The sequence below is a fragment of the Pelophylax lessonae genome (genome assembly GCF_965119305.1).
Source record: "Pelophylax lessonae genome assembly, chromosome: 3".
In the NCBI taxonomy this organism is placed as follows: Eukaryota; Metazoa; Chordata; class Amphibia; order Anura; family Ranidae; genus Pelophylax; species Pelophylax lessonae.
In genome coordinates, this window is record NC_138770.1 from 672,774,854 (window position 1) to 672,799,384 (window position 24,531).

General features: G+C 45.1%; 1 protein-coding gene across 3 annotated transcripts in view; it reads right to left on the reverse strand.

Annotated features, from left to right (window-relative positions):
* Positions 1-24,531, reverse strand: part of MDGA1 (MAM domain containing glycosylphosphatidylinositol anchor 1) — a 498,204-nt gene that overhangs the window by 102,329 nt on the left and 371,344 nt on the right. For 2 of the 3 annotated variants that reach the window (XM_082251647.1, XM_082251645.1), the window contains 2 exons: positions 11,938-12,115; positions 576-599 (listed from right to left, as the gene is read on the reverse strand). In XM_082251647.1, the coding sequence (XP_082107773.1) occupies positions 576-599; positions 11,938-12,115 (202 nt within the window). The remainder of the gene's footprint in view (positions 1-575; positions 600-11,937; positions 12,116-24,531) is intronic. The other variant, XM_082251646.1, reaches the window with a different exon arrangement.

Sequence of the window (24,531 nt, forward strand, 5' to 3'; positions counted from 1 at the left end):
GAGGTGATGGTTACTGAGTACACCAGATACATTAAGGCCTCGTTCACACCATATGTGCAGAAAAACTGATGGAAAAAAACATGCAGATTTCACTAGCAGAGACATCATTTTACATCATTTTTTATGCTCGTTTCAGTGAGTTTTATACGCATTGCAGATTCCAGTGCAGAAAAAATCCGCACATGATACTAATGTTGTGTGAACAGGGCACATAGAGAACAGAACTCACATCTCTGCACACTGATGTAAACGAGGGCTAAGGAAGGGAGGTGGCAACGGATGGAAGAAATGACAGTTGTTTAAACTAGCTACAATAGAGTACAGAGATGATAGTGGATTGATATGATGATAGCCGGGTATGCTGAATACAATATGGAAGGGAGATGGAAGTGGACAGAGGTGATGGCACTGACTACAAGTAATAGCAAATGATTACAGTAGACAGAGAATAGACTAGGAATGGCAGAGGATGAAGCTGTTGAGGTGATGGATGGCTGTTGGGTCTCTATATATTATGGAGAATGGAGATGGCAGTGATTGGTGATGATGGTTGGAGACACTGGTGCAATACTCACCACTTGGGTTTGGGTAATTGATAGCTGGAAGATAATATGATATATAATTTAGTATTTGTTTTAAGTTATAGAACTTATATAAAAAAAAAGACATTGACAGTAAAAAAAAAAAATAATCATAATAATATTAGAGAATAATTTACTTATAACGTGTTTCATATCAGAGAATTGGTTTTCAAATAATGATGAATATTTTAAGTTGCAGACAAAAAAAAAAAACATTAAAATATTTTATTTATTGGGACTTGTTTGGATTGCATATCTGAGGGGCTTGGCCCCTTAGTTCCAGTGAAGGGAAAACTTTAGGAGTCAGCATACCAAGACATTTTGGACAATTTCATGCCCCCAACCTTGTGGGAGGAGTTTGGGGATGGCCCCTTCCTGTTCTAACATGACTGCCCACTAGTGCACAAAGCAAGGTCCATAAAGTCATGGATGAGCGAGTTTGGGGTGGAGGAACTTGACTGGCCTGTCCTCAACCCGATAGAACACATTTGGGATGAACTAGAGCGGAGACTGCGAGTCAGACCTTCTCGTCCAATATCAGTGCCTGACCTTACAAATGCGCTTCAGGAAGAATGGTCAAACATTCCCATAGACACAGTTCTAAACCTTGTGGACAGCCTTCCCAGAAGAGTTGAAGCTGTTATAGCTGCAAAGAGTGGGCCAACTCAATATTGAACCCTACAGACTAAGACTGGGATGCGATTAAAGTTCATGTGTGTGTAAAGGCAGGCGTCCCAATACTTTTGACAATATTCAATGAGAGAGGTCAGCACACTGTGTAGGCCAGTCGAGTTTCCAACTTTGTGGGAAGAGTTTGGGGATGGCCCCTTCCTATTCCAACATGACTGTGCACCAGTGCAACAAACAAGGGCCATAAAGACATGGATGAGTGAGTTTGGGGTGGAGGAACTTGACTGGCCTATACAGAGTCCGGACCTCAACCCAATGGAATACCTTTGGGGTGAACCTGACCTCACAAATGCGCTTCTGGAAGAATGCTCAAACATTCCCATAGACACACTCCTAAACCTTGTGGACAGCCTTCCCAATAGAGTTGAAGCTGTTATAGCTGCAAAGGGTGGGCCAACTCAATATTGAACCCTACGGACTAAGACTGGGATGCCATTAAAGTTCATGTGTGTGTAAAGGCAGGCGTCCCAATACTTTTGACAATATTCAGTGAGAGAGGTCAGGACTCTGTGTAAGCCAGTCGAGTTCCTCCACCCCAAATTCACTCATCCACACTATATTGCCAAAAGTATTGGGCCACCCCTCCAAAGCATTTGGTGGAGGGGGGATTATGGTGTGGGGTTGTTTTTCAGGGGTGGGGCTTGGCCCCCTAGTTCCAATGAAGGAACTCTTAAGGCATCAGCATACCAAGACATTTTGGACAATTTCATGCTCCCAACTTTGTGGGAGGAGTTTGGGGATGGCCCCTTCCTGTTCCAACATGACTGCGCACCAGTGCACAAAGCAAGGTACATAAAGACATGGATGAGCGAGTTCGGGTGGAGGAACTTGACTGGTCTACACAGAGTCCGGACCTCAACCCAATGGAACACCTTTGGGATGAACTAGAGCCGAGACTGCGAGTCAGACCTTCTGGTCCAATATCAGTGCCTGACCTCACGAATGAGCTTCTGGAAGAATGGTCAAACATTCCCATAGACACACTCCTAAACCTTGTGGACAGCCTTTCCAGAAGAGTTGAAGCTGTTAAAGCTGCAAAGGGTGGGCCAACTCAATATTGAACCCTACGGACTAATGCCTCATACACACGCAACGATTATCGGCCGACCGATCGTCCGACTTTTGTCCAGAGTTGTGTTTTGTTGGTTGGAATGTGCCTAGACTGCACACAAATTTTCTCGGCCAACAAAAATCTACTTCAGAAGTGATGTCATGTGCTGGTTTACTTTCCGTGTTTTTTCTTCTCTGAGCATGCCCAGTGTTGCTCATCAGATTTTTTGTCTGCCGAAATCTGTACTGACTGACGGAAAATCGGTCGTTGTGGTGACGGCCAAATAAAAATCTTATAGCATGCACACCAGATTTTATTCGGCCGAAAAGTCGGAGTCGGTTGTCGAAAGCATCATACTAACAAGCCGAAAATCGGCCGATCGGACATTGGCCGAAAATTCCCGGCCAATAATCGATGCGTGTGTACGAGGCTTAAGACTGGGATGCCATTGAAGTTCATGTGTGTGTAAAGGAAGGCGTCCCAATACTTTTGGTAATACAGTGTATATTCGATGCTGAAAGTGCCGGAACTGCGTTCCTGCTGACATAAAGCCCCAAGTTTAATAAACGGCTGTGAAAATATTGTACAATATAAAGAATTGCAACTGCCACCATTTATTCTTCAAGGCCTTTGCTTTCAGAAAATATATCATTTTTTGAGGTTTAAAGTAATTTCTAGCAAAAAATGCAGATTTTTGGCATTTTAGTGAAAAGTTAAAAAGTGCCCCGGTAGGCAATTGTTTTATTTTTACCTGTAGGAGCAACAAATCACATCTTAGCGACAAATCGCCAGCGACTATAGCAATTAAATCGCTTGTATTTGCTCACATTAGAGATTTGGAATCGTCCTTGGGGAATGGCCTTCACCCCAAATCCCTCTGTCCTGCAATAATCCCCTTTGGGGGGTCACGGTGAGGACAATAAAGTGCTGGGACTGCAGGCCGAGCGTCACGAAGGAAAGAGCTTAAATCTATCGGCGAACTGCAAAGCCTCAGCAATATGAGGGACATAAAAGGATTTTATTGTCCTGTGATAAGAAACAAACAGGCCTTGGCCAGCCCGGTGCTGAGAGAGGAGATTTCTGTCTCTCCTTGGAAGGGTAGCGCAGGCCATAAATCCGCATTAACATGGAGCGAGCTGCAAACAATGGCGGACTGAGCTCCCGCTATACCGCGCAGGGACGGGTAGGGATTATTTACAGGTGTATTGGGGGAAGGGGAGGGGTGCCAGGCTGCGGGATCCCACTATAGCAACCAGCATCTGATATGTGCGACACATTTATAGACAGTATATTGTACAACACTCCACTGGACGAAGGCCATTTCTAATTACCTTCAATTAGATTCACATTCCCAGTATACGGCAGGCAGAGTAATGGCCCCCGGGGTTACAGACATAAGCTTTCAATGGCCGTTTAGGCATGGAGTTTGTATCCCCAAGTTTGCATGGTTCTTCTTCAATTAAATATGGCAGATTAATTAGCTTAAGATCAAAACTGTCCTTGGTGCACATGACAGTAGAGTGTAAGCTCTTCTGGTTCAGAGACTGATGTGACTGGCTCAGTGTTCTCTGTACAGCACTGCGGTATATGTCAGAGCTATATAAATGTATAATAATAGTGTGTGACTGTGGGGGGACATTAGAGTGTAAGCTCTTCTGGTACAGAGATTGATGTGACTGGCTCAGTGTTCTCTGTACACCCCTGCAGTATATGTAAGAGCTATATAAATGTATAATAATAATAATAGTGTGTGACTGTGGGGGGACATTAGAGTGTAAGCTCCTCTGGTACAGAGATGGATGTGACTCTGTACAGCACTGCGGTATATGTCAGAGCTATATAAATGTATAATAATAATAGTGTGTGACTGTGGGGGGGACATTAGAGTGTAAGCCCCTCTGCTACAGAGACTGATGTGACTGGCTCAGTGTTCCCCATACAGCACTGCGGTATATGTCACAGCTATATAAATATACAATAATAATAGTGTGTGACTGTGGGGGGACATTAGAGTGTAAGCTCCTCTGGTACAGAGAATAATATGACTGGCTCAGTGTTCTCTGTACAGCACTGCGGTATACGTCAGAGCTATATAAATGTATAATAATAATAATAATAATAATAGTGTGTGACTGTGGTGGAAGATTAGAATGTAAGCTCCTCTGGTACAGAGACGGATGCGACTGGCTCAGTGTTCTCTGTACAGCACTGCAGTATATGTAAGAGCTATATAAATGTATAATAATAATAAGGTGTGACTGGGGGGGGCATTAGAGTGTAAGCTCCTCTGGTGCAGAGACTGATGTGACTGGCTCAGTGTTCTCTGTACAGCACTACGGTATATGTCAGAGCTATATAAATGTATGATAATAATAGCGTGGCTGAGTGTTCTCTGTATAGGACTACGGTATTTGTCAGAGCTATATACAGTAAATGTATAATAAAAGTGTGTGATTGTTGGGGGACATTAGAGTGTAAGCTCCTCTGGTACAGAGACTAATATGACTGGCTCAGTGTTCTCTGTACAGTACTATGGTATACTGGTGCAGAGATCGATGTGACTGGCTCAGTGTGCTCTGTACAGCACTGCCGTATACATCAGGGCTATATAAATGTAAAATAATAATAGTGCGTGACTGTGGTAGGACATTAGAGTGTAAGCTCCTCTGGTACAGAGACTGGATGTGACCGGCTAAGTGTTCTCTGTACAGCACTGTGTTATACAGTGGAGAAAATAATTATTTGCTCCCCTGCAGATTTTGTAAGTTTGCCAACTTACAAAGAAATGAAGGCTCTATGATTTTTTATCAGAGGTGTATTTTAAATGATAGAGACAAAATATCAACCAAAAAGCCAGAAAAAACACATGATACAAATTGAGTTGCAGTTCAGTGAGTAAAATAAGTATTTGATCCCCTACCAATCAACAATAATTCTGGCTCCCACAGACTGGCTACAGTATGTGCTCATGTGGTACGCAGATTCGTCCTGTCAATGTAGGAAGGTGCTCCTAATTACAATTAGTTATGTGTATAAAAGACACCTGTCCATAGAATCGCTTTCTTCCATTCAAACCTCACCATCATGGGCAAGACTAAAGAGCTGTCAAAGGATGCCAGGGACAAGATTGTAGACCTGTAGACCTGTAGAAGGCTGGAATGGGCTACAAGACCATCAGCAAGAACCTTTATTCACCCTCGGTCTGGAGCTCCATGATAGATTTTGCCTAATGGGATAAATCATGATCATGAGAAAAGTGAGGGATCATCCCAGAACTACATGGTAGGAGCTTGTGAATGATCCCAAGGAAGTTGGGGCACAGTCACCAAACAAACCATCGGTAACACAATACGCCGCCATTGATTAAAATCCTTCAGCATCCACAAGGTCCCCCTCCTCAAGATGGCACATGTACAGGACCATCTGAAGTTTGCCAATGAACATCTAAATCAGGGGTCTCAAACCTCCTCCCCCCCGGCCACTGCACATATATGGCCAGGTGGGCGCTTCCTTCTTCTGAGTGGACATTCCTGAACGTCCTTTAAAAGGAGCGAGATCGCGCAGCTGCACAATCCCGGTGTGCCTCTGTCCCAATGAACATCTGGCACATCTGTCCATGATCATCTGCCACATCTGTCCGTGATCATCTGCCACATCTGTCCGTGATCATCTGCCACATCTCTCCATGATCATCTGCCACATCTCTCCATGATCATCTGGAGCACATCATCTGCCACGTCTGTCTGTGATCATCTGCCACATCTGTCCATGATCATCTTCCACATCTGTCCATGATCATCTGGTGCACATCTGCCACATCTGTGAGTGATCATCTGCCACATCTGTCTGTAATCATCTGGCACACATCATCTGCCACATCTGTCAGTAATCATCTGGCACATTTGTCTGTAATCATCTGTAACATCTGTCCGTGATCCTCTGCCACATCTGTCCATAATCATATGCCACATCTGTCCATAATCATCTGCCACATCTGTCCATAATCATCTGCCACATCTGTCATTGATCTGCCACATCTGTCATTGATCTGCCACATCTGTCCATGATCTGCCACATCTGTCCATGATCTGCCACATCTGTCCCATTGACCATGTACCACATCTGTCCTAGTGAACATCTGCCACATCTGTCCCAGTGAACACCTGCCACATCCCAGAAATCAACATCTGTCACACATCTGTCCCAGGAATCATCTGCGCACATCTGTCCATATGGCTAAAAAATTATCCAGGGCCTTCACAAATGTGATAGGTAAATCACAAGAAATTAAATGTGTACTTTATGCTCCTAGAACACTTGACGGTGCTACTTGAATGTTGGACCTCTGTATGTGGCCAATCACAAAAAAAGCAAACAAAAAAAAAACGTGTTTTTTTTTTTTTTTTTTTATGGAATGCTGGAGATTTGCCTGTGACCGGACTTTCCTTCCCTCCCCAACTCCTGGGGGGGGGGGGGTGAGATTCACACACCTTTATATATTTTTTGGGGGGATTTCTTCCGTTATCTCTATCGACAACTTCTTTTGATGGAATGACCATGACCGTTGGAATATTTTAGACCCTTGTTGGGTCATTTGCAACAATCCATATTGCTGCATTATTTGTACGTTTTAAGACTTGAATATGAGTGGAACAATTTTTCTCTCCTCTCCCCCCACCCCCTTTTTTTTATCCCTTTGATAGTCAAGGTTTCTTATTATGTTTCTTTACCTTTAGATACACATCTGGGCTTTTCCTGATGAAGCGAATCTAACATTCCGCGAAACGCATTGAGATTCATGCAGCACAGACTGACGCTTCTATATGGTATTGTGTACAACAGGATCTATACAATACAAATCATTATCCACATATGAAGTTGAATATAGCTTGTATTTGTATTTCATTATTTATTGATGTTTTTTCTCTTGATGAATTCACCATGTTGTTATCATTGTTTTTAAAATATGATGTGCAATACATGTATTTCATTTTAATATTGGGTATCTGTCTCTTTAAAAGTCCCACGGGCCATTCCAGTTTTTTTTTTTTTTTTTACGAAAGAAATGTAATTTATGACAAAATTTGATTTTATTGGATTTCTTTTTTTGCTTATATAGCAAAAATAAAAACCCCAGTGGTAAATAAATACCACCAAAAGAAAGCTCTATTTGTGTGATTGAAATTATTAAAATTTCATTTGGGTACAGTGTAGCATGACTGAGTAATTGTCATTCAAAGTGTGAGAGCACTGAAAGCTGAAAATTGGTCTGGGAAGGAAGGGTGTGAAAGTGCACTGTATTGAAGTGATGAACCCCTTGGAGCCGGTGCCTCCCAGCCCTTTAAGGGGTTTAGTATGTCGGGAGGTGGGGGCGGGGTTTATGATCATGCGACTTCCGTGATTGGCTGTCACATGATCGGAAAGCTGCCTGAGATTGGAATACCCCAGTATTGAGGTGGTTAAGGTCATAGAGTGGCCATGCTAGTCTGCGGACCTTAATCCTATAGAACGTTTATGGAGGGAGCTGAAACTTCAAGTTGCCAAGAGACAACTAAGAAACCTTAAGGATTTAGAGAAGATCTGTAAAGAAGAGTGGACCAAAATCCCTCCTCCCTCCTGTACCAGCCAGCCACAGGCACTGTACCAGCGAGCCAGCCACCCACAGGCCCTGTACCAGCCAGCCAGCCACCCACAGGCCCTGTACCAGCCAGCCACCCACAGGGTGCCAGCCAGCCAGACACCCACCACAGGGTGCCAGCCAGCCAGCCAGACACCCACCACAGGGTGCCAGCCAGCCAGATACTCACCACAGGGTGCCAGACAGACAGACACCCACAGACAGGGTGCCAGACAGACAGCCACCCACAGGCCCTGTACCAGCCAGCCAGCCACCCACAGGCCCTGTACCAGCCAGCCACCCACAGGGTGCCACCCACCACAGGGTGCCAGCCAGCCACCCACCACAGGGTGCCAGACAGACAGCCACCCACAGGCCCTGTACCAGCCAGCCACCCACAGGCCCTGTGCCAGCCAGCCACAGGCACTGTACCAGCCAGCCGCCCACAGGCCCTGTACCAGCCAGACACCTACCACAGGGTGCCAGCCAGCCACCCACCCACCCAGCACAGGGTGCCAGCCAGTCAGCCACCCACCCACCACAGGGTGCCAGCAAGCCAGCCACCCACCACAGGGTGCCAGACAGCCAGCCACCCACCACAGGGTGCCAGACAGCCAGCCACCCACCACAGGGTCCCAACAAGCCAGCCATTAAGCATTAAACAAAAATTGACATGTTCAGTACCAGATATGTGTCAAAAATTGTCTTTATTTTTCAAAACTTTAAATGTACAAAATATCGGCCCATATGGGCCAATACCGATACGTTGTGACCAAAATATCGGTATCGGCCCTGAAAAAACCATATCGGTCTATCCCTAATTTGTTTTATGTTTTTTTTGGTTGATATTCTGTCTCTATCATTTAAAACACACCTAAAATACACCTATGATAACAGTTATAGACCCCTCATTGGGATATTTATAGACCCCTCATTGGGATAGTTATAGACCCCTCGGGAAAACTTACAAAATCTGCAGAGGATCAAATAATTTTTTTCACCACTGTATGTCAGAACTATATAAAGGTATAATAATACGTGTATATAACTGTGGGAGGACATTTTAGACATTAGAGTGTAACGTTTTGTTTTTTAAAAATCTTACAAACATACAACATAATAAAAACAAATATATAACCAGAATAAATAAATGATATGTAAAAAAACAAAAAGTAGCCTACTTCAGCATAAAAAAAACAAAAAAATAGCTTTTTTGTCAGAAAACATAAACAGAGCCAAATACAGTATACAAACCAAGATATGAGTTACTATTATTATAATGCGCAACAAAGCCCTAACCTCCACCAAAATACCCCCTCAGGCTAAGAAACGAATATCACATTGATCCCATGCATGCAGCCTTTTTCCAAAAATCTGACCTATAAAAATCTAGGGGACGTGAAACAACAGAAAGACAACCGCACACCCAGAGACTGACAGACAGAAGCTACGGGGACCTGACATTCCTCCACGTCTTTGTTCAGGCTTCTAGCTGCCACGTCTTTCTCTAGACTCCGAATCTTCCCAACCTCACCCAGAATGTTGTGCACCACCACCTCGACAGGAAGGACTTTTTTCGGAGTGGAAACCTGACACCGTGCATTCCACGTGAAGAAACAGACTACTAAGCTAACTAAAAAAATTGTCTCAAAATCAAAATCCCGATGCGTCGCAAAAGACCCGTACGACCACTCCGCATAACTCAAGCGGGGAAGGAAAGAGATATCCAGAGCCCCACCCACCCGCTTATAGACTTCTATATTGAAGGGGCACTGAAGAAAGAAATGGTCCATTAGAAATGGAAATTAGAAATGGTCCATAGACATTAGAGTGTTAGCTCCTCTGGGGCTCTAAATACATCTTTAATAAAAGCCAGTTTTGGTCATATAAATGGTGACCCAAATGGCATTTAGTTGGTGTATGTGTGTGTATATATATATATATATATATATACACACACACATTTTTTTTTCTGTGGAATCACTACCTGGGTTATCTAACGCTGTAGACAAGCCCCTGACATATATCTGTGTCCTAGGCTGAAATGGGTTAATTTGAGAGATATAAATTATTCAGCACGATGACTCAGAGGTATTGTAACGTAGGCTGTGGGGCCGGCTCGCTCACACACACTCTTTTCATCTCTCAGGCATTACGCGTCACTGGTCTGCGGCCATCCGCCCAGCCAAGTCCCCTCACAGGAGACGTTGATGGGAAACGGGTCGGAAAAGGAGCAGGAATGTGGTGAAAACATTCGATAGTGGTCTCTCCACACATACACTGATGTGTAATAGGATGTGACATGTTTACCAAGAGAGAAGGGAACCACAAGCCCAGGTCTACCAAATAACACCAGAACCAAGCCAAGACCCCAAAGATGACTTCACCAGTGTCAGGCCAACGTAAGATCCCGAGTGCTCCGTATTACTAGCTCATCTATTCTTCTGCTGCTTTCAGGGAAAGTATCATATTTATTTTTTATCTGCAGGTACACGGTTCATTTTGTTTCAGCAATGAATATGTTGTCATTGTTATATTGTGGCTCAAATTTGTCCTGCCATTTCGTCGTGTCAGGTTGAGTTGTATCATAGTTAATTGGTTTAGGCTTTCTTACTTGGTAGTTTGTAAAAGTTAGAAGACCTAATAGGTTTAGGATTGGGGCTATGGTCAAGGCTACTGATAGGAGGGTACAAGCAGTCCTTCTTTACTGGGCTTGGGCCTTCCTGCTGACCTTATGGTGCCTGGGCCTGGTACAGGAGGACTGCCTTAAACCCCTATCAGTGAAGGTCACGTAGGCTGTACAGGGCTCTGTGATTTCTAATGGTGGCCCTGTGTGTACAGAGGAGGCAGGCTTTGTCCAGGGCCCCATTGGGTCAGTAGGGTTACCTGGGTATGGCCAGGTAGGCTGCATAGGGTGTCATGATTTCTAATGGTGGCCCTGTGTGCACAGAGGAGGCAGGCTTTTTCCTGGGCCCAATTGGGTCAGTAGGGTTACCCGGGCATGGTCACGTAGGCTGCACAGGGTCCTATGATTTCTAATGGTTGCCCTGTGTGTACAGAGGTGGCAGGCTTTGTCCTGGGCCCCATTGGGTCAGTAGGGTTACCCGGGCAGGGTCACGTAGGCTGCACAGGGTCCCATGATTTCTAATGGTTGCCCTGTGTGTACAGAGGTGGCAGGCTTTGTCCTGGGCCCCATTGGGTCAGTAGGGTTACCCGGGCATTGTCAGGTAGGCTGCATAGGGTCCCATGATTCTCATGGTGGCCCTTTATATGGAGAAGGCAGGCACTGTTCTGGGCCCCATTAGATCATAGGGTTACCAGGGTACGGTCTGGTAGGCTGCACAGGGTCCCACTTCCTCTCATTCACCTCTGTAGAGCCCTTTGGATCCTAGGCTAATGACCATATCCTTTCATTCACCTCAGTATAGCCCCTTGAGTCTTAGGCTAATGACCACATCTTCTCATTCACCTCTGTAGAGCCCCTTGGATCCTAGGCTAATGACCACGTCCACTCATTCACCTATCACATGGGGCAGTAGAGGCTTTGCCATTTGACAGTTGAATGACAGGGGTTTGAGGTCAGGTTTAATGTCAAGCTGAGCATAAGTCTTGGCCCGAAAGTATAGCCTGGGCCTACCACCCAATGGGTATCCACACAGATACAGGGGTCAATTTTAAGACCAACATAGATACTTGGCCAGGTGGGATTTCTGGCAAAAACCATTTTAGTACTATAAAAGCTTTGACAACGTGAGTGTAATGTGGTTGGATTGTTCTCCAAAGATTCTGCAAACAGCTAATCAGTTTTGTGTGATAGGGCCCTTTACATTTACACAGACTTCTTTTCACTTAGTTGTCACCATCTTGGAGCACCTGTGGGCGACGGAGGTTGCTAACAGCTTCTTGTATAAGAGAAGAGAAATTCAGTATAAGAAAGGTAAAAACCACAATATGTACAACAACACAACAGCTGTATAGAGTGGCAATAGGGTACCTACGCTCTGTGTATCGGATGATGCGTGTGGCGGGATCTCCAAGTCCGAAGGCCGTGATTGGCGTAACTTTGATCTCATAATTCTGGGGAATCTTGAGATCAGTGAGCCGATACCTCTGGAGGACTCCCTTCCTCATATCCTTCGCCTCCACGATTGCGGTGCTTGTACCCTTCATGTTGGCCTGAAATTAGAAGAAATTTGACCGTTTTATTTATAGAAAAGGACACCACAATATAATCTGTATATTGCTTTAGTAAACAAAAAAAAAAAGTTTTTGGGTTATAGATACACATATAGTCAATGAGGAAAGTGAAATTGGTAGTTTTTATAGGGATAGTATTGTATTTAAATGGCTCCTGTGGGCAGGGGAGGACTGGGCGAGGGGGCAGGGTGGCAACTCCCCCTCGGGCTACTATGATAACCCATAAAAAGGCTGCACCGCTTCTGCCACAGACATGCCTAAAGGATTCCTGGTGAAGAGAAGTAAAAAGTCCCCATTGCTGACCTACTGAGTGGGGGGTAAAGTCAAGGACAGAGCGCAGGCCTCTCCCCCAGGATGGATGGTGTAAACTGTGTCTGAGCAAAGGCCGCTTCCATGCCCCACTGGAGACTCTCCTCCTCCAGCCAGCCCTGACCGAGATGTCCCAGCTCCCCCCAACCGCCCCTACTAGCCAGGTCAGAAAATCGGATTTGGACGGTGAGTTGAGAGTACCTGGAGCAGGGCTTCAGCCTGGAATGAGGGTCAGGAGGAGGCCAGGAAGAGAGAGAGCGGGGGAGGCCGAGTCGCTGCACCCTGGGCCTCTGGTTTGTACTTGTCCCCTGTGCCGACATTTGCCAGTCAGCCCCTGCCTGTGGGTAGGGATTTTTTTTTTTTCAGAAAATAGGTGCAGGATCTCCCCACCATTGTTGCCAACCGCCCATAGATTTACGGAGACAGCCCGTAAAAACAGGGCACTTTTCTCCTGCCCGTAGCTGGAGAAAAGTGCCTGTAAAACAATGGCTGCGGCGGCATGGTCAGAACAGTGCATGCATGGCACACAGCTCCGGAATTCCCAGAGTCCCCACTTCCTTGTCAACCTGGTCTCCGCCCCCTACCATCCTTCGAGCACCGTCCCCTAGTTCCACACCTTACCCACTTCCCAGCACTGCCCCTTTTACAGAAAACTGAATTTATTGACATTTTGTGGTGCTAAGTAATTTGTTTGAAATGCATAATTATAACAATAAAATCAGTAAAATAGATCCCCTGCAGCCAGCAACAATAGATCCATCAAAAATAGTCCCCCCCCACCCCAGCAAAAAAAAGACCCCCAGCAAAAATAGATACCCTCAGCAATAATAGACCCCCAGAAATTATAGATTCTCCCCCAGCAACAATATGACCCCTGTAACAACCCCTCTAGCAACAACAGATCTACCCCAGGAACAATAGACTAAAAATAGATCTCCCAGCAGCCAGCATTAACAGACCATCCAGCAGCCAGCAACAATAGACCCCTCCCACAACAGTAGATTCCCCCCGGCAAGATAAGACTCCCCAGAAACATAAGAGGCTCCCCAGCTACAATAGATCCCTTCATCGGCAATGGATTTCCACAGTGACAATAGATCTCACAGCACCAAACATCAATAGACACTCAAGCACCCCTCGCCATTACATACATTCAGTTCTGGAGGTGTCAGAACTGCATTCCCCCCGAGTTCCCACGAAAAAAGCCCTGCCTGTGGCTTCTTCTAACTATCCTGGTAGATCCCTGGTTAGCTGGGGACATACATGACTTGAAGTGTTTCTTACCCCAGCATTTCATATTCCTGATATATGCCTATTGTACCATGTACATGTATGCATGTATGAGAAAATCTCCTGTTCTCTTTGTATTGCTTCCTCTGTGTTAAATCCCTGGTGCTTCTGCCAGTCCCTTTGCTCTCCAATTAGAAACTGACCACGCAAAGCATGAGAGCACCACGTGGCCAGTTGTGCTTGGAACTCAGCCTGCTCTCCTCCAATGATCAGACTTGTTCTGAGTCCACAGTCATTTCCTGGGAAGCTCATTGTGCTGCTACTTCTCCTCCCCCAGCTCCTATGCAGCTGAGCCTAGAGGGAATGTGATCATTTATTAAAAAAACGTGGAATTTATAATTGTCTCTTTTTTATATCTATACAAAAATGTTTTGCTTTTGATTTCTATTTTAAACTAAGAGCCCATTCAGACTAGCGCGACTTGTCAAGCTACTTGTCAGCCTGACAAGTCGCGGTAGGTCCCGGTCCATTGAGTAGTACAGGACCGGTTCTAATAGGAGCGACACAAGTCGCTCCGACTTAGAAAAAGGGTCCTGTACTACTTTGGGGCGACCTGGGAGCGACTCGCATAGACTTCCATTATGTGAAGTCCCTGCAAGTTGCGCCGAAGTTGCGGTGCACAGCGGTGCACCGCGACTTCACAGGTCGCCCCCCGAAGACGGATCGCCTCAGTGTGAACCGGCTCTAAATGGGTTGTTTCACAAGGTGATCGTTTACAATCCCTAATATAGATAGAAACATGACAAATTGTACCAAATACCCCTTTGTTGCCCAGTTTCCTGTTTCTTTTCCTGCGTTTTGTAATCATTGCCCATTTGTTACCCCTTGTATTGTCCCAATTGCCTATTTGCCTCCCACTTGTTGTCATGATTGCCTCTTTGCTTCCTCTGTATTGTAATGATTTCCCATTCATTCTTGTCTATTGTAACAATCACTTACTCGTTTCCTATGTATTGTATCAATTGCCCATTTCTAGCTGTGTATTGTAACGATTGCTTGCTCTATTTGTTTTCCCAAGTATTGTAACGAATACCCATTTGCTACCTTTGGTATTGTCACAAATGCCTGTTTGCCTCCCACGTGTTGCCACGATTGCCTGTTTGTTTCCCATGTATTGTAGTGATTGTCCATTTGTTATCTATTTTAACCACTTAAGTCCCGGAAGATTTTACCCCTTTCCTGACCAGGGCCTATTTTGCGATTCGGCACTGCGTGAATTTAACGGACAATTGCGCGGTCGTGCGACGCTGTACCCAAATGAAATTGACGTCCTTTTTTTTACCACAAACAGAGCTTTCTTTTGGTGGTATTTGATCACCTGTGCGATTTTTTGATCATGCGCTATAAACAAAAAAAGAGCGACAATTTTGCAAAAATAACAATATTTTTCACATTTTTTATATGAAACTCCCCCCGAAAAAAAAGTAAAAATCTAAATTTTTTAACATTTTAGGCCAATTTGTTTTCTGCTACATATGTTTGGTAAAAAAAAAAATCGCAAAAAGCGTATTTTGATTGGTTTGCGCAAAAGTTATTGCGTTTACTAACTAAGGGAAAGATTTTTGTCATTTTTATAGTTTTTTTTTTTTTTAACGAGTAATGGCGGCGATCTGCGATTTTTTTTTTTGCGGGACTGCGACATTGCGGTCGGACAGATCGGACCCTTGACTGACATTTTTGACACTTTTGGGGGTACCAGTGACATTACTACGGTAATCAGTGCTATACATATGCACTGTTACTGTAAAAATGACGCTGGCAGGGAAGGGGTTAACTTTATTTGAGAAGCAGGGGTTAAGTGTGTCCCTAGGGGTGTGCTTCTTACTGTGATTGGATGTGGCTTTTCATGTAACAGCAGAGATCTACGGTCCTACATAGCAGGACCGTATGATCTCTGCTGTTACACAGGAGAGAATGACAGGCGGCTTTGTTTACATTAGCCGCCTGCCTTTCTACCGGTGTAACCGTTGATCGCAAATGAGGGGGGCCGTGAGCGAGCGGGAGCACGCCTCCGGCGGCGCGCGCTCGCTCCCTAGAGCCTCACAGGCTAGCGACGTAGACCTACGTCGCTTTGCCTGTGAGGGGCTGACTGCCGACGTAAATCGTTGTTAGGCATTTGGCAAATTAATGATTGTTTGTTTGTTTCCCTTGTACTGTAACGATTACCCATTTGTTGCCGTAAATTGTAACTAATACTATTGCTTGTTTGTTTCCCATGTATTGTACAATTGCCCATTTGTTGCGGTGAATTGTAATGTTTGCTTATTTGTTTACCATGCATTGTAGTAACTGCCAATTTGTTGCCCACACATTGACAGGTAAGCTCTGTTAGATGACTATATTACTATAATTAAACCCCCCGCAGGCCTATCAGTAAATACCACACTGCTATTATCTACATGTTTTTCGGCGACACACTAATTGCATCATTATTAGGCCCTTTCATGCAATGTGGCACATTACGAATGCCGCTCTTATCCACCAAATTTTGCTGGGAGGGCTTGGTGGGCCATCACAGGGCTTGCCAATGGAAGGTTTTTTTTTTTTTTTTTTTTAAGGTACATTGTTCTCAAGGAAATTCCAGCAATGTCATAATGCAAAGTTAGAGGCTAATTTCATTGGTTAAGGTGAAAATTACAATTTTTACAAATAAATCCATTTTGCCAAGATCGCTCCTCTCATCCCTACATTGACATTCTGAAGTGCGAAATGACAGCTGGGCCTGTCAAACCTCTCACAAACACTAACCTGCTGTTGCTGCCATGGCAACAGGTATATATTTTAACTAACGCCACTTTAAGAGCTTCTCTCGGCAACCACTGAAATCAATCAGTGAACACTATCAGGAAGCTTTACAACTATGTTATAGTCAACACCTGCATTACCCGTTCCTCCAAGTTTCATCAATTCCAATGCAGACAGATTTAACGTGCATTTCACAATGCCATGTCTTTTCGAAGGCAAGTTTTCTGCACTCTGCAACCTCCCTCTCAAGCTCCAGTGTGTATGTATGTCTGGGAGAGTTTGGAGTGGGCCCAGAGAGGGTGGTGCTGGAACCAGGGAACACACAGGGATTAAGAGCTCTTTCACACTGGCAGCTGGGGAGTAGTATAAACATATGGTTTGAAAGCCACTCTAAAGCAGGGCCGTCTTTTCGAATGGGCACGCCTGGCAGTTGCCCGGGGGCCCCACTTGCCAAGGGGCCCAGCCCCACCACACACAGGCAATTTACACTCCCATCTGTTGCCCCCCCAGGGCCAGATTAGTTTACCTGGTGGTCTCTCTCTCTCATTGTGTTACTGTTTAAACACTGATTTTGTTGGAGGTACCAATAAATATCGCCTTATCGATAATTTGCATTTTTATTCTCGTGGGTGATTGTGTAGGCAGGCCCCAGTGCACTGCATTGCCCGGGGGCCTATAAGGCTCTTAAGATGGCACTGCTCTAAAGTAAACTCAAACAGAGCCCGTGATTAAAAAAAAAAAAAAAATAGCATATAAAGATGCCTTCAGTGAAAAACCTGTAAAACCAGTCGATTCAAATAATTTTTGGAATTGTTGGAAAATGACAGCTTCTGACACTTTTTTTGTAAAGAAAATCAGCTTAGATTCCTTTCATCTATGCTAGACACTTATGCCAGATGAAGGTCTGATAAAGATCTCAATAGGGAATCCCATAAAAAAACCTGTGTGGGGTCCCCCTAGAAATATATACCAGACCCCTATTCCAGATGAAGGTCTGATAAAGATCTCAATAGGGAATCCCATAAAAAAAACCCGTGTCGGGTCCCCCTAGAAATATATACCAGACCCCTATTCCAGATGAAGGTCTGATAAAGATCTCAATAGGGAATCCCATAAAAAAAACCTGTGTCGGGTCCCCCTAGAAATATATACCAGACCCCTATTCCAGATGAAGGTCTGATAAAGATCTCAATAGGGAACCCCATAAAAAAAACCTGTGTGGGGTCCCCCTAGAAATATATACCAGACCCCTATTCCAGATGAAGGTCTTATAAAGATGTTAATGGGAGACCCCATAAAAGAAAAAAACGTGGGGTCCCCTCTAGAAATAATGGGATTTTTGACTTACCGTAAAATCCATTTCTCTGATGTTCATTGACGGACACAGCTGCTGTCATTCTTGACCATTTGGTTATACTGCCCCCTACAGGAGTAGGACACTAGGCAGAAAAAAACTTCTGGCTACACCCATGGGCAGTCCCTCTCCCTGCTATAGTCACTCAGTTTTGTTACAAGCAGTGTAAGGAGAATTATAACTCCACAGAGGGGTTGATGCCGTGTCCGTCAATGAACAGCAGGGAAATGGATTTTACGGTAAGTCAAAAATCCAATTTTCTCTTTTGTTTATTGATGGACACAGCTCCTGTCATTCTTGACCATTGGGACGTCCCAAAGCAGTATCAAACAAACGGCCTCCCAGAAACAGGCTCCCCGTGCGCTCCCGCTAACGCGCATCAGGGAAATTATGTGTTGGCCGTGTCCCTTGGACACAGCCAATCACAGATCGTGGTAAATGGCCAATCACAGCAGCCATTTACCACGTGATCGGGCCATGCAATGAGAGATGATCTCATATGTAAACATATGAGATCGTCTCTCATCGCCAGCTCTCTTCCTCACACAGAGACTGCAGTGTGAGGAAGAGGAGAGCCCGAACAGCGGTAAGGGAATACACAGGAATGTAATCAGGGCACTGATCACCAGTGCCCTGATTACAGAAGAGGGGAAAAAATGCCACAACTGCCCACAGTGCCTGCCATCAGTGCCCCCATTAGTGCCCACAGTCAGTGCCCATAGTGCTGCCAGTCAGTGCCCATCAGTGCCTGCTCATCTAGGCACTGATGGGCACTGACTAGCAGCACTATGGGCACTGAGTGTGGGCACTGATGGTGCTGCCCATCAGTGCTGATCAGTGCCACCCGTCAGTATCCATCAGTGCCACCCATCAGTGCCCATCAGTGCCGCCTCTCAGTGCCCATCAGTGCCATCTCTCAGTGCCCATCAGTGCCGCCTCTCAGTGCCCGTCAGTGACGCCTCTCAGTGCCCAGCAGTGCCACCTCTCAGTGCCCAGTAGTGCCACCTCTCAGTGCTCATCAGTGCCGCCCATCAGTGCACATCAGTGCCGCCTATCAGTGCTCATCAGTACGGCATATTAGTACCTCCTCATCAGTGCCACCTTATCAGTGCCCATCAGTGCAGCCTATCAGTGCCCATCAGTGCCGCCTCATCAGCGCACATCAGTGAAGGAGAAAAATTTATTTATTTTCAAAATTTACTCACAGAAAATAAGAAAAACTTTTTTTTTTTTCAAAATTTTTTGTCTTTTTTTTGTAAGAAATAAAAAAGCCAGAGGTGATTAAATACCACCAAAAGAAAGCTCTATTTGTGTGGAAAAAAAAGATAAAAATTTCATATGGGTACAGTGTAGCATGACCGCGCAATAGTCATTCAAAGCGTGAGAGCACTGAAAGCTGAAAATTGGCCTGGATAGGAAGGGGGTATAAGTGCCCAGTAGGCAAGGGGTTAAACAGCAGCCTGAAAAACCTTGCAAACAAAGAAAGCATCTGCAGATGCTAGCACATCTACTTTATAAAACTTTGTAAAAGTGTGCACCGATAACCAGGTGGCCGCTTTGCAATCCTACGTCACTGCTGGTCACGCTGGTGACTGGCACATACTGGCATGTGAAGGTAAGCATCCTTAACGTCGATAGATGCAACAAAATTCCCCTGACGCAGGAATGCCACCACCGTTCGAATGGACTCCATTCTGAACCTCTGTACAAAGCAGTTGAGCGCCTTAAGGTCCAGGATTGGACGCACTTTGCATTCCTTCCTGGGGACTGTGAACAGGTTTGAGTAAAAACCCTGAAAATGTTCCGAAGTTGGAACCAGGACAATCACCTCTTGAAGGAAGAGGTCTTGTACCGCTCCAAACAGACCCTATAACCGGTCTGCAGGCAGGCACAGGTTGGAAGGAAAAAACCTTGCCAGGGGACAAGAGTGAAACTCGATCTTGTAACCGGACCGAATAACTTTGTGGACCCATTTGTCTTGCACAAGGGAAGACCACATGTCTGGAATCCAGAGAAGACACCCCCCCCCCACCCCTGTTAGAGGTGAGGGCACACCTTCATGCTGAAGGAGCCTTGTCCCCGGGTCTGGAGAAGCCCGCTCTCGGCTTGCCAGACCAGCTTCATTTTGATTAGGTATGGAATATAACTGCGCTAACTATTGTGTTCCAGCAGCGACTTAAATTGCGACAAACAATCAAAAACGTAGGGAATGGGTAAGTCGCGCTAATGAATGATGTTGTCAAATATTCGCATAAATTTCAAATCATATAAATCGTGAAAAAGTGTCCACATAGACTGTCCAATGGTCAAATAAATGTCCCAAAACTCAGGAGTTCTTCCAAACTCTTCAACTTGAAATATAAGCCACCAAATGAGTGATCTCCTTACCAGATAGATAAAGGAAATAGGCCCTCAAAACACCAGATGAAGTGGGTCTGCAGCCTCGAATCCAAAAATTGATGTGGTTCCCCAATAATGTTTGCATGTGAAAAGAAATTACATATCCATAGCGTGACACTGTATGACAATCTCTCAAACACCCAATATGTGAACCTTCACTATGAAAGGTGATAGGAAAGGCCACCACACCAGTGCAATTCACACTGCCAACGGCCAGGTAATACGTGCCGCATCCTATCCACGCTTTCTCAATCTACATTGTTGTAAGTTGCTCTACATTTTTTTGGAATAAAGTTTGTTGGGTTTTACACTATGGAGTGCTTTTTTGTCCCCCTCTTTGGCTTGGTCGGCTGGACTTGGAGCAATTGACATCAGATATCCAGAGGATCGTTTGAGACTTGTGCTTGTCACCTGTTACAGTCTGGTAAGCGGCAGTGATTTTGGTTTGGATCATCAGACCTCTGAGTGTCTCTTCACATTTCTGCACCTATTTCCTTATGGTATTTGGCACACACTGAAGTCATTTTTTGTGATCGTTTGGCTTGCATTAATCAGACTCTGGTAAGAGGCAGTGATTTTGGTGGCGGTTCTCTACCCTCTTGGTGGCTATTGGGCTGTTCTATTCACGTATTACCTGGCCGTTGGCAGTGTGAATTGCACTGGTGTGGTGGCCTTTCCTATCACCTTTCATAGTGAAGGTTCACATATTGGGTGTTTGAGAGATTGTCATACAGTGTCACGCTATGGATATGTAATTTCTTTTCACATGCAAACATTATTGGGGAACCACATCAATTTTTGGATTCAAGGCTGCAGACCCACTTCATCTGGTGTTTTGAGGGCCTATTTCCTTTATCTATCTGGTAAGGAGATCACTCATTTGGTGGCTTATATTTCAAGTTGAAGAGTTTGGAAGAACTCCTGAGTTTTGGGACATTTATTTGACCATTGGACAGTCTATGTGGACACTTTTTCACGATTTATATGATTTGACATTTATGCGAATATTTGACAACATCATTCATTAGCGCGACTTACCCATTCCCTACAGCTTCATTTTGAGCCACTAGAGGAGGCCCTGAAAGGGTTCGAGCCTTTGTCAGTCTACCCTGAGGGATGAAAAAACTTATGAGCCGAGAAGGAAGGTCCACATCAATGATGATGTTCCTTGCACTTAGTAGCCTGTGGAAGAAAGGTACTCTTCCCCCCTGTGAGACCTTTAATGATGTCATCCAGGGTAGCCCCAAACAGACGATCTGCTTGAAAGGGAAGATCAGTCAAGGCCTTCTTAGAAGTCTGGTTCACAGACCAGCATTTAGGCCATGTCGAAGGACACGCCGAAGGACCACTGCCAACACAGAGAGACGAGCTATCAGGAGAACCGCATCCAAGGAGGCATCACAGATAAACTGCAACCCCTGGACCAGCTGGTACGCCAGGTCAGCTAAGACAGGAGGGAGTTGTTCAACCCCCCAAGTCACGGCGTAGGAGCTTAGTCCACTCGGTTAGAGTTTGTGAAACTAGGGCAATGGTAAATACCGGCCTCACTGCCGAACCCGCTAATGTGTACATAATGCGGACCACAGCCTCTGCCTTCCGGTCAACCGAAACCTTAAAGGCCAGGGACTCTTCCACCGGAATCATGGTTGCCTTGTTTAACCTGCAAACCGGAGGGTCCACCACCGGTGGCACAGTCCACTTCTTAAGAAGGGACTCCTCAAAGGGGGTAATGCCTAGTAAAGTGCTTAGGAACCCCCAGGTGCACCCCCCCTTCACCGAACCATTACAAGGCCACATGCCCTCAACATGAGGGCAATACCTTTCCAGGAGGGACCCCCTTGGCAAAGCCCCTCTCTATATTGACCTCTTCCCCACAACCATGGCTGGTGGTTGTAGGGGTTTCTGAGCCAAGGGACTTACTTAAATTTAGAATCCCCTCTCAAAAAAATTAACAAACCCCCAAAAAAAGACACTATATAAATCCATCGTCAATCACATCAACCAGTGATGCAGATCCATGTCAATCAAGATGAATGACACCCAACACCTGCTGAAACAGAAACACGCCAAGACCGGCAACTCCATCTCATCTGCTCCCCGTCGCTACACTCCAGGAATGACAGTTTTCCACCTGACAGCTGGAGATTCGAGGCTCAGTGATAGGCTGACAACATCATTCGTTTGTCTGTTTGCCGAACTCTGAACAACCAAAATTCAGACCGAAACATGGGTTTTGCCCAAACCTGAGGCCGTACCTAATGCTAATCTTTCCCTATGGCATTTGTCAGCTTTCCCTACAACAGCTTACAATTCACCTAAACTATGGCTAATTCATTGCCCCCCCCTGACTTTTTATATTGAGGCAGTTGGTTTAACCATAAGACCTCTTACTGACCCTTCTATGCCTGCTGGCCATGCAGTGCAATAAGGGTTAGCCACTTGCTGTCCAGGGCACTTTTATCATTTCTAACACGCCCCCTATTTTTTGGTGGGAGACAGGTCCTCTTTATAGAGGCATCAGAGATCTTTTAGACCCCCAATGTCTCCCCTGCTGTCCACTGCAGCTAATCAAGCACAGATCACGCTTGTTTAGCTGCATCCTCAGCTACAGTAGCCAGGAAATTAGATAAGAACCCGGATGCCACGCAATACATGACACTTTTGTATTTATTAGTTGCAGAGGGGATCAGGACACAGATGTTCATTTTAGGGGCAGTTTGCAGTAGCAGCTGTGAGCTTGCTTTAACCTCTTGTATACAAAGCCATTTATAAATGTACCTTGGTAGATTTAAAGTGATGGGCTGTTTAAGGGTTTGTTCATCCACTTGTGGTGCAGAAACACATGCAAAAGCTTCCCCAAATGTTTCCCAAACCGCTCAGATATGAATGGCCTTCTGCAGGAACACAGGGGTGCCATTTATTCTTGATGGCACCCCCATGCATCTAAAAAACAAGGGTGTGTTTGCAACAACCAAAACACATGGTACCACAGTACTAAGAAGTGGTTTGGTCTGGCGAGATTTTAGAAATCGTGCCTGCAGTACTTTTGTACGTTGGGAAGCCCATTGTAATGAATAGGCTGCCGAAACGCATCGCACGGGAGTGTGCAAAAAAACTTGCAGGCTTTATGGTGTGAACAAGCTCTTAGTGACTAGCAGGGAGGCAGGGATGGGTGCAGGCAAGCTTGTTTTTTGCAAAAAAAGTTGAGATTTGTATCTGGGACAGTTTCTGGTGAATGATCTGGTCCTAAGAGGGATAAGGCCCCTTTCAGACTGACGGACTGATCGAGTCCGCCTGTCAGTTTTTCAGGTAGACCATATTGGACCATCCATAACTTTCTATGGAGCGGCGGACGTCCGGTCTGATAAAAAGCAATGGATAGGGATCCATTCCCCATCTGTCCCGTGGATCGGATTATAGTTGGATGGAAACAGACAAGCAGTCCATTTCCACTCGACCGCCCCATTGCACAGACCTGCCATCCGCCTGCTCATCGGGGATCAGCGGACAGGTTCCTCGCTGAGCCGGCGGATCCGCTTGGCAGAGTCTGCCCCGTCTGCAAGGGTCCTAAGTGCACTAAGCCTTTAAGTGTTTTTATTTCATATCCTTACTTTGAAATTGGTTTGTGACAGATAATTTTCCTTATGTGGCGGCAGAACAAATAACCTTCTATACTTTATATGAGAGTTTTAGTTGTATCATTATTTATATATTACAGGTATTTATGGAGCGCCGACAGTTTAGTGGAAATGATTACCATTCCATGTATTGATATTGCCGGGGGAGAAGTACGCTTCTTTGTCTTATAAAGAGCTCCCTGTTTATAGCGTACTAAGTTTATAAGAAATATTTTGTTCAAATTTTTTGCTATTTGACAGAAATAACTGCCCATTATACACCACACAGAGTCATTAGGGGAACAGTAACATTGTAGCTGGAGAGAGAATTCCATTCTGTGTTACATATTGACTCGTTACAGAAATTGTTTTTATTGGAGATTAGGAGGTTCATGAAAATGATTCCATTGCTGAAAAGTGAATTTTAAATCTGAACTTTTGCCTCCAGTTCACAAGCCAGTGAGATTTTCGAATGATTATGGTATGTATACATTACATAATCCTGACCCCTGCACTCATAACAATACCTACCCCTGACCCCTGCTCTCAGTACATTAGCCACTCCTGACCACTGAACTATGCACATTACCCACTCCTTTCCCCGGCACTGTGTACATTACACACTCCTGACCTCTGCACCCTGTACATTACAAAGTCCTGACCCCTGAACTTTGCACATT